Genomic DNA, 11,379 nt, shown 5'->3' with positions numbered 1-11,379 from the left:
TCTTCTTCTTCTGCCTCTTCTGCCTTTTCCTCTTCCCCTTCCCCTTCTCCTGCTCCTCCTTCTCTTCCTCCTTTTTCTTTTGGGTTTTTGACCAAAATAGATAGATAGACAGGGTCTCTTTGTGTAGCCTGAAGCTCACTTTATAGACCAGGCTGGCTTCAGACTCACAGGATCATAGGTGGGCATCACCACCACCCAGGCATCTTCATTCTTATTTTTGGTTCTTTGAGATCCATACTGATAGAGTTTTATATTCCATTTCTAAGGATGTAGGAGTCCTAAAGCTCAAGTTCCCCAGGTGAAGGACTCCTTTTCCCACCTCAGCCTGAGCAGTGGCTTTTGTTCAGTGTGTGACAGTACTATTGGATCCCAGGATGAAGCTGGGGACCTAGGGAGGAACAGGGAGAGCCCAGGAGCATCAGGCTCTAGTTAGAAGTCACTTTCTCATGTGGCTTTGAGAGATTCCTGTCTTCCTTCTCACTCTCTCCTACCACCCTTCCTCCCTCCCTTCCAATCCTATCCCCCCTCTCCTTCTCTCCCTCCCCCCATCTGAGTAATGGAAGCGCTGGGTTAGAGTTACTCCGAGGTGACTTCACAATGGATGCAGGGGCAGCCAGACAGTATTTGAGGTAAGTTACTTTATTCCAGGTGCAGGAATTATTAGCTGCTTTGAGCAAAATATTTAGCTTATCTAAATAATACTTACCTCTGTACTTATCTAAATAGCCTTATCTCTCATATATACAATAGAAAACAAACGAACAGCACATAACTTTATGGCATGTTTCTGAGAATTAACAGACAATGTATGTAAATTGACTAGGTTAGAAAATGGTAGCAATTATCAAACCTTGGTGCATCTCACTTGTCTTTCAGGACAATTTAATAAAAGAAGTAAAGCATTTATCAAATGTCTCCAACCTGCTTGACATCCTGTCCTTTTATGATTATTTTTCTGAAGTGCTAACACAGTCACCAAGCCATGGTCCAGGGCAGTGGTAAGGGAATTCTCTTTGCGTTGGACTGGCCTGTTTAGTTCTCTGACTCCCATGGACCAGCTGAGTAATGAAACAATCCAATTTTCACCTAGCTCCTACTTTTAAAATAGGGGTTAATAGTATTATGTAATGTCTTCACAACAGAATAGCTGTTAGAGTCAGACAGGGTGATATAATTAAGGCATTTAGTACAGGTAGGGCACAGAGAGCATTCATGGTTTATGATAGTCTGGTTTAATAATTAATAATAATAATAATAACCTCAACCCTATTATCACCTCTGCTTAGGGCTTAAATGGCATCTAAAGAAGGGACATAGGGATGGCTAATTTGTTAAGCACAGTTGCTGCTCTTGAAGGACCCAGGTTCAGTTCCCAGTACTGATGTGGTGGCTTATAATCATCTGTAACCTTAGTTCTGGGAGGCGGGGATCTGTTGCCCTCTGGAGTCCTCTTTGACACCAAACACTTATAGTGCACATACATACATACAGGACCAATGCAAGACCCAGGCACACAAAAATCAAAGAAATGTTCCCTGGATTTCATGAAAGCCTGCTTCACTTGTTTGAGTCAAAGTGCTAAAACCAAGATCCTTGATTTAAAACTGGGTGTCTTAGTCAGGGTTTGTATTTCTGCACAAAGCATCCTGACCAAGAAGCAAGTTGGGGAGGAAAGGGTTTATTCAACTTACACTTCCACATTGCTGTTCATCACCAAAGGAAGTCAGGACTGGAATTCACACAGGGTAGAAATCTGGAGGCAGAAGCTGACAAAGAAGCCATGGAGGGGTGCTGCTTACTGGCTTGCTTCCCCTGGCTTGCTCAGCTTGGTTTCTTATAGAACCCAGTACTACCAGCCCATGGATGGCACCGCCCACAATGGGCCCTCCCACATTTTGATCACTAGTTGGGAAAATGCCTTACAGTTGGATCTCATGGAGGCATTTCCTCAAGGGAGGCTCCTTTCTCTGTGATAACTCCAGCTTGTGTCAAGTTGACACACAAAACACTACCAGCCAGTACGCTGGCTTTTACTTAGAGATTTCTTGGAAGACATTTACTGGTCCTGCAGACTCCTGTCACTTCTGTCAGCTAATTCATGTTGACAAAAGAGAATGCTAACTTTTCTTTATGTGTGTTTTTGTTCAGTATCCCAATCCAATGGATAAAAATGTCATCGCTGTAAAAACTGTGGAAGAAAAGAAAGGTAAGTTCTCTGGCTATACTCTTAGTTTAGATAAGATCCTTAAGTATATTGACTTTGGAAAGGATGTATTTGTGTGTGCATGTGTGCTTGTTCTTGTGTGCATGTCCATTACATCTTAAGCAGGGCTCTTGTTACTTTCTAAATTAGAGTCGGTGGTAAACCTGAGGCTGGTATAAGTAACATGCTGAAGTACTTATTGCATGCCAACATCCTACTTTCATGGACTTATTCAACCTGTGGAATAATGTTGAGATAGGAATCATGTCTATTCCTTTTTAATGTAGAAGGAAACTAAAACATGGAGGGACTAGCCTGCCCAAACTCACCCGGCTGTATCCTTAACACACATCAATTTGTGAACGGCAAGACATTTGTATATAAACACAGAGATGGTGGTGGCTCTTGTCCATAATCCTAGCTATTGAATGATGGAGGCAGGAGAATCAGGAATTCAAGGCTAGCTTGGAGTATTAAAAAAAAAAAAAGCGTATAGATGTGATGTTGCCATAAAGTTCTTGGCTTGTGGAACTGTAACTGTAGTTTGGCAAATTATGGCTCATGCTGTCTGTTTTTGTGGCTGTGCTGTTAGACACGCCCCTCTGTTTGTATGTTATCAATGGCTGCTTCACCTGAGTAACTGCTAGAGCTGGGTATTTACTAAGGAGACCCTGTGGCCTACAGAGGTAAGAGCGTACCCCATGACCCCTTCCAGACAATGCTGACCACCACGCTCCACCTCAGGGACCTTGGGTGCTCTTTGCATTCCCTTCCTAAGGGCTAGCAATGTCACCATCAAAGCTGGGACCTGAGAAGTGGGCGGTGCCAGGAGCTCTGATGATGTGCACACTTGATGCATGAGTCTGTGGAGACATCCAGAGCCTGGCCCAGCGTGCTCTTCAGCCTTAGAAACCACGGGCTGTTACTGTTAGTGATACGGCTGCAGCCCTCTCAGTGCTTCATAAACACAAGACTGTCTGATTTATGGGGATGCTTTCTGCATATCTGCAGGTATAGAAATAGATCGTTAAAAAGCATTTTCTCACATACTTGCTTGTGGTATGGGACAAGTTTGCGATCTGGCCTTAGATGAATCAGATTTCAAGTCCTGATTCTGTTACTTCCCTCAGGACCTTATTTTTAAAAAGGCTCAAGGTCTTTATCTGTCAATCCTGTTGATTTAGATTGTTATGAGGATCAAATGTGACAATAAAGTACATATTCTAAAGTGGCATAGAGTGCTGGTTGTAATTTCAGGTTGTCATCTTTGCCTCCATTTTTTTGTTTGTTCATTTGTTTTAAGGATATAGTCTCACGACATAGCCCTGGCTGACCTGAAATGTGCTATGTTCAACACAGAGAGCCACCTGTCTCTTCCTCCCAGAGACTGGGGATTAAAGGCACGTGCCACCACCGACAGAAGATACTCTATTTTTTAATGTATGTGTTGCTCACATTGGCTGAGGTGACCAAAGGATTGCTAGGGGTGGAGCGTTTGTTCCCTGCCAGCAGGCTTTTTGGTGGTCAGAGGTTTGCATCAGGGGCCAGGACAGCTGTCGTCAGAGTCTGGCAAGCCCTGCACTGTGGCTGAGCCTTACTAATTCATAGAGAACGGGTAACACTTCAGTCTGTCTTTTTTCTTCTGTTTCCTCTTGTTTTAACTCATGGTTGTCATTGTTATGGGTAGTTTTAATTCCTTTAGCATGGAGTGGTCTCTGGTCACAAGAGTTTTATTCCTCTATGAGAGAAGAAGGAGACTCATGCAGTTAATTAGATATACAGTCAGAAACCTGTGCCTGACACTGTGGTCCAGGAGGTGGCAGAATCTGTTCCCAGACTCCTTGTTGTTGAACAGTCAGCCATTGTCCACTGCCACTGGACGCTTGACTCTGATCAGCTAGAGTGGTGGCTCATCTGGGACTCATATTCCCGGCCTGAGCATGTGTGTTCTGAGCTGTTTTACCTTTCTTTATCCCTGGAGCATTTGTGAGTTGGCTCAGAACACTCATTGGGAACAGAGGATGTTTTAAAGAAAACATTGATTTTACTTTGTATTATGTTTATGCATGTGTGTCTGTGTGGGTATAAGCGCCTGGACGTAGGTGTCTGAGGCTATCAGATTGGATCCCTTGGGAGTGGAGGTACAGGAAGTTGTGAACTGCTGGGGTAGATGCTGGGAACTGAACTTTATTTACTTTTTATAAGAGCTGTAAGTAAGCACTCTTCACCACAGAGTCATCTCTCCAGCCCCAGAAAATCGAGTTTTATAGTAAGCCTTATCTGTAAGAATTCTACATATTGACAGTTTAAATTGAATTAGGAAGCTCTATGGACTCTTGGATAAGAATGCATTTTTTTCCTAATTATTTTTTTGGCTATGAAAATTTCTTTTTCTAGATGAATCAACAGGACTCATCTATAGAAAGAGGATTGCTATCTGTCAGAATGTGGTTCCAGAGATTTTAAGAAAGGTAAATTCATTTCAGAGTTTAATCACAGTGGATATAAAATGGAAGAATTTTAATAGTCATAGAAAAACCCAGCATTTTCTGATATAAGGTGGTGTTAGATTTTCTTGCTTCTCCAAATCTCATAGTTTTGTAGGGGAACTATTTCTCTCATGCCCACTCTAGTTTTGGCAGATGCCACATGATATGCTGTGTGTTCTTCAGTGTCCTTCGTGAATGTGGGGAGATTCGATGATTCTTTTGTGGGTACTTTTAGCATTTTGAATAAAGTGTTGTCTTTTCTGGTGTACCCTTGGTTACCAATGGCCCTTAGGTAAGGACAATTACAAGTGAGCAGATTGTAAATGTCAGTCTCCTGCTTGCTTAGGAAGGCCACACTTCTGTTTGTAATGCACGGTCAGAAATAATAGCTGTTTCTGAGAGCACACTATTGCTAGTGCACCACGCAAGCCTTCTGGTGTATATTTTTGTACAATAAGGTTGCTGATGTTGGAATCTTCATTATAGAAAATTGTTTTCTCTCTTTGATACCCCTTAAGCACTCTGCTGATTCTGTGTTGGACGGAGGTGAGTGGAAACCATCATTTGCATGGCTTGAACCATTTGAAGATCTTTCTTCTTGAGAGAGGGCCTCACACTATAGCCTAGGCAGGCCTGGAACTCACTGTGTAGCCCAGGCTGCCCTCAGACTGAGAATAACCCTCTTGCCTCAGACATCTAAGTGCTGAGATTACAGATGTGTACCACTATGCCTAGCTGTAGAAACATTATTAAAGACAGTTTTTATTTATTCTGAAATTTTCACGCATGTATATGATGTCTTGATCTTATTTACCCCCTTCCCTTTTTAACTCCCATCAGACTCCCCCACACATCTTCCTCCGAACCTCTGTTCATAGCAGACATCAGCTGTCAATAACTCCTCAGCTAAGTCCTTGCCTATCCATGCTGTCTAGACTGGAATTTTTAACTGGCTCCATCTTGGGCGGGTCTCATGTAGGCAAACACAGCTATTGTGAATTCATTCATAAAACATCCATGTCATGTCTATAAGACAGCCTCCCACGGCACCCCCCCCCCACAGCACCCCTCCCTCCACAGCACCCTTCCCCATCCACAGTCTTTCTTTTCTCTCTGGCGCCTTGCTCCCTGGCCCTTGGGGTGATGGGTATAGGTGTCCTATCCATGGCCGGTCAAGCACTAGTCTAGTGCTTTGAATAGTCACGAGGTTCTTCAGTCACAATGTATGATTTCTGAGGGGGAGTCTTTTAAGACATAAGAGGAGAGCAGCCGGACAGACACTTTAAAAGATTCCCCAGAAGAGATTCCCTATGTGATACAGAACAAAGCTGGGCACCCAAGTATTAGCTTGCAAATTAAGTTGCTGTGCTTATACTAGGAAAAATGGCAGCTTCCATCCATTCCCCATTGTGGGTTAAAGCACTGTAACTCTCAATGGAAAGAAAGCTGGTACTACAGAGAAAATGAACTTCTTTCCACTCGCCGATGGGAAACTATGTTACACTTCCACAGCAAATTATCACTGGCTTTTCCAGAGTTCATAGCTGCCTTTGCCCTATATACGCACTTTGAATCTATTATTTAGAAAGGCATTCAGGTTTGTCTTGTTTCTCAATTCTTAAATAATTTAAGGCTCTGACTTGTACAATTCTGCCTTTGTAGCTTTCCTTGTCCTCTCCACCTGGGAAAGCATCGATTTCTAGGGACTGAACAGAGATTACAACGAGGAAAATACTTCGCTTGATACTGCCCTGCATGGGAGCATGCAGCAGGCGCCTGATTCTATCAACTCAAGGAGGCCAGCCCCAGAGAAGACAGGGATCACCTGATAATTTGCTTAGTGGCCTCTATCAATCCTGGGCCATTTGCAAGTCCTTCGCAGCATGTAGTGAGTCCACAGTGTGTCTGGATATCAATACTTAGGGCCGTTGCTGACGTGCCATCTATATATCAGGGTCACTTGTCCCGCCTGTTATCCAAGACTGAGATGGGCTCTAGGCGGAGTCTTCATGTAGCTTGCTCTTCTGAAATTGAGAATGCTGTTTTCTCTCTGTTGGGCAGGTGAGTATTTTAAAGGTACCTGACATCCAGCTAGAAGAAGAGTCATGGCTGAGTCTTCGGAAAAGGAACATGGCTATCCGGAGTCACTGCCTCACCTGGACACAGTATGCATCCATGAGGGAAGAGTCTGTCTTCCGGGAAAGCGTAGAAAATCCAAATTGGTAAGATTGTGTGTGTGTGTGTGTGTGTGTGTGTGTGTGTGTGTGTATGTGTGTGTGTGCGTACATGTGTGTGTGTGTGCGTGTGCGTGCATATGCGTGTGCATGTGCATGTGCGTGTGTGTGTGTGCATGCGCATGCACACGTGTGTGTGTGTGTGTGTGTGTGTGTGTTGTGTGTGTGTGGAGGGAGGGGATCAATAAACAAGCACACAATTTCATACTTATGGACTCTGTCCATTACACACATATTTCACTTTATTTTTAAGTAGATGAATGTGTTTTCTTTCTCTTTTTGACAGAACGCAACTCTTGTCCAGGTACTCTCCAAATTCTCGTATTTTCTTGCTCTCTCCAAAGGCAGTGAATGTCACCAGCTGGTTGACTATTCTTTTGGACCTTTAAAGGCAGCCTAGATATTGAACAGAGTTTAAATAAGGGAAACATTTTGCTTGATGTTATCACGAACGTGACCCTGTAGGTGGGCCTGCAGGTTTATGGAGATGCTTGTACATGGACTCACCTACCTTTCTTAGCTTGTATATCTTTTTTACACTTGTGCTTTTGCATTGCCTGATTTTTTTGTGCACTTATCTTTTATGTTTACTCGACTGCTCCTGAGTTTTACCTATTTGATATACATAGAGCTAGCCTCTTCCTCGGCATGTGATTCAACTTCACTACATTTTATTTAGTCCCTGCCTCTGTGGCAGACACTATGATGGCATCTAATAAGGTGTATGTCCTCTATACATGACTCTAATGTGATATTTGAGTGAGTCGTATGTTCCTTTTTTTTTTTAAAGATTTATTTATTATATGTAAGTACACTGTAGCTGTCTTCAGACACTCCAGAAGAGGGCGTCAGATCATGTTATGGATAGTTATGAGCCACCATGTGGTTGCTGGGATTTGAACTCTGGACCTTCGGAAGAGTAGTCGGGTGCCCTTACCCACTGAGCCATCTCACCGTATGTTCTCTACATATGGCTCTAATGTGATATGTGAGTGGATTCTCTCAGTGGAATTTTTAAGTGTTGTATTAGTTGCAAGATTATCTATAGACAATCAAATTTACCTTTTCTAGCATTTAGCTAAGTTTTGACAAAAATGTAAAGTCGTGTCACAACTGTCCCAGTTCCTGCCTAACCCTGTAGGTAAATTCCTCTGAAATGTGATCTTAAGTAAGTGAGTTCTATGATGTATGCCTTATATGTTAGTTTTAAAGTACCATGGGCTGGTTTTCAGGACACATACAATTTGAGATCCAGAGAATCTTGATTTGAGCTTCTATAATTAGATACTATAGTCTTTGTGCATCAAGCAGCATTTCTGGTTTCATAGTTCTGCCGGCTGTGAAATCCAGTCTGTGGACTCTGGCAGATCCTGTGTCTGTGAGGCCTGCCTCTAGTTTTGCAGACGTCTGTCTGTTGCTAATCCGATGGTAGCAAACACGTGCTTTGCTCTTCTTCCCCACGAATCAGATTCCATGGCCAAGTTCATAGAATCACGTATACAAATTACTTCCCAAAGGCCTAGTGTCCTAACTCCTTACAACTGTGGGTTAAGGTTTCAGCTGGAGGTAGCCATGTGTAGGCAGCTTTTCTCTCATGCATGAGCTCTTCAGTTCCATCCCCAGCGCGCGCGCGCGCGCACACACACACACACACACACACACACACACACACACACACACATACGGCAATGCAAAGCAATAACATAAAAATGTCAACACATAAATTTGGGGGTACATAGACATATGGTCTGTAACACAGATTCTGGTATATTGTCTTCCAATGTTAATACAAGTTTGTGCTCCATAACAACACCCAACAGTGTTCATTTCTCTGCAGCATTGCTGGTAATTAATTAATACACATTTAAGTTTTTATAAGTATAATGGGCAAGAAACAATCAGTTCCTTGAAGATAGATTTTTAAAAAAGATTTATATAATTTTATGTGCATGGTGTTTTACCTGCATGTATACATGTGCACCACATGCATGCCTCATGCCTGCAGAGGCTGGAACTGGAGGTGGAGTTATAGATGTCTGAGTTGCTGTGTGGGTGCTGAGAATGAAACCCAGCCCGTTGCTGGGGCAAAAAGAAAGCCCTTGTTTTCTTTTTGAGACAAGTGTCTGAGTATTGATTTTAACTTGTCTTAAACTCCTGAGCTCCTGCCATCCTCTTGCCTCAGCTTCCTCAATTTCATCTCTTTTAAGTATCCAAAGATAGATTTTGAAACAAAAACAAAACATCTACAAGCACTAAACCATTACTGTGAATAATGTGGTTTCAGGGGGTAGTTTACTGTGTTTTATTGTTACTGTTCTGTGTGGCTTGAAATTTTTATTATATAGCTACAGTTGTAATGAAAATAGTAAACCCCTCAAATAACTAATTGTCGCTATGTAAAAGCCATTCTTAAGGTCCGGCCTTTCTCCAGATCATCCCCTCCTGCACGGCTTGGCTGTACACCAATGATGAGTGTGGAAGCAGCAGAGGCAGACAGACTCACTGAGCCATAGGTTTTATTTTGCTGATGCCAAAAGCTAACATAGGCCATGAATGGTGGGATTAAAGCTGGAGGCAGACAGCAGAGCTCCGTTGTTGGGATGCAGATGCAGTAAACGGATGGCGTTGTCTGATTCCATGCATGATGTCATTCTCTTGTTGTATTGGTGTGGGCTACTGCTATTGTTATTTAGTATTATATTTGGGTGTTGGGTAATCTTAAAAGCTGAACTGAATACTTGTTCAGTTCATGATAGTTAAATTACGGTTTGCTCTGATAAGCCAAGAAACTTTTCACTTTGTAGTTTTTTTTTTTTTTTAGATGAAAAAAATTCCGATTACGGGAAAAATAGTTCATGCCACTGGTATCTAATATCTAATCAGTTCTGGGAAACAAATCACGTTAACTAGAGATCATGCTTATTTATATACCGTACTTATATACTGTGTACACACCATTTACGTTGTAGTTTTGGTCCTTTCTTGACTCCTAGGTTTCTGAACTTTGAGCGATGACAGTGTTATAATGAAAATCTCTGCGCTTGTATATTTTATCACATATTTAACTAATTTTTCTCTGGAGACAGAATCTCATGACACCAAGGCTGGTCTTCAGTTCATTATGTAGCCAAAAGTGACCCTGAACTTCCCGAGTACTAGAAGTACAGGCTGATGCTACTCTACATGGTGTATTGAGGTCCTGGGGATGGGACCCAGGCCTTGGTGTATGCTAGGCAAGCGCTCCACCCACTGGGCTACACCAACCTGTTATCTTTGTGATCTAAGAATTTTTTATAACTCAATTCTTGTTGGTAGTATGCGTATTGTATATATGGAGAGAGAGAGAGAGAGAGAGAGAGAGAGAGAGAGAGAGTAGAGAGAGAAGAGAGAATGCCTGAACATGAATGTGTGTTGCTGAAGACTTGAGCAAGCTAGGCACGTGCTCGCTCTACCACTGAGTGATAGCCTCAGTTCGCATAGTTCAAAACACAGAAGGAGAAATTTTGTTTATACCTATTTCCCATTAGCCTGCAAGACTCACAAGACTTTGCTCCATGTCTACATTCTGTGTCATCTCAGTACACCATCCCCAGAAGTGTTCCCGTCCCCATTGAAAAGTGATGGGACTAGAAACCTTCTGTCTGACTTCCAGAGCCAGGTGTAAGTCCAGGAAGGATGTGTGTTCAGGGCTTTACGTATTTGGCACCGATGATCGATCGCACATATTTGCTGTAGTCTTCTCTGTTGTGCAGCGACTGGTGTTTGTAGGTCCAGGATGCCACGTGGAGTGTTCTGGCGAATTTCAGAGTCTCTGGACTTAGACTCCCAGCTGATGTTCTCCTTGCCCTTATGATTTCTCAGGACAAACCAGAAAATAGAAAAGCCGATAAAACTATAGAGCAAAATTAAAATTATCTCTTGTGGGAGTGTGATTCTACTTAAAAAATGGAGAATTGTGGTGCCCTGTTTTAATTTTTTTTTTTTTGGGAGAAGAAAAAAATTGATGGTTTGCTTTCTATAAACTTCTATTTTGGGATAGGCAAATGTATTATTTTCTTAGGATTTGTGTTTGAACTGATTCTTTTTTCAATTTTAATAATATATTTGATTTAACCCAACACATCCAAAATATCATATCTACATATAATTAGTATAAACAGTTGTTAAGGGCTATTTTACAGAAATTCCTAGTGAGCTTCTGACATCTATCAATTAAAGTATGGCATTATTGATTTGAAGCTCAGCAGCCATATGGGGCTCGTGACTGTCACTCAGAAACGGCAGTTTTGATTAAGAAGACAGAATAAGTTTGCCATCGCTTGCCCTTACCTATGCAACCTTAGAACTGAGGCAGTTTGGCAATGGTGCTTATGCATGCTAACCAGCACATTTATTCATTTTGAGTTCTAATTTTGTAACTGAAAACTTTTTCCTTTACTTGTTTTTTTTTTTT

General features: G+C 42.1%; 1 protein-coding gene across 1 annotated transcript in view; it reads left to right on the top strand.

The window, feature by feature from the left end:
* Positions 1-11,379, top strand: part of Prelid2 (PRELI domain containing 2) — a 69,103-nt gene that overhangs the window by 12,190 nt on the left and 45,534 nt on the right. Inside the window, exons 2-4 of the mRNA XM_029546718.1 lie at positions 2,149-2,206; positions 4,601-4,674; positions 6,754-6,914. Coding sequence (XP_029402578.1) covers positions 2,149-2,206; positions 4,601-4,674; positions 6,754-6,914 — 293 coding nt within the window. The remainder of the gene's footprint in view (positions 1-2,148; positions 2,207-4,600; positions 4,675-6,753; positions 6,915-11,379) is intronic.

The sequence above is a fragment of the Mus pahari genome, chromosome 15, assembly GCF_900095145.1.
Source record: "Mus pahari chromosome 15, PAHARI_EIJ_v1.1, whole genome shotgun sequence".
Classification (NCBI taxonomy): Eukaryota; Metazoa; Chordata; class Mammalia; order Rodentia; family Muridae; genus Mus; species Mus pahari.
The sequence above is the reverse complement of the archived record's forward strand: the minus strand, read 5'-3'. Positions and strand labels throughout refer to the sequence as shown.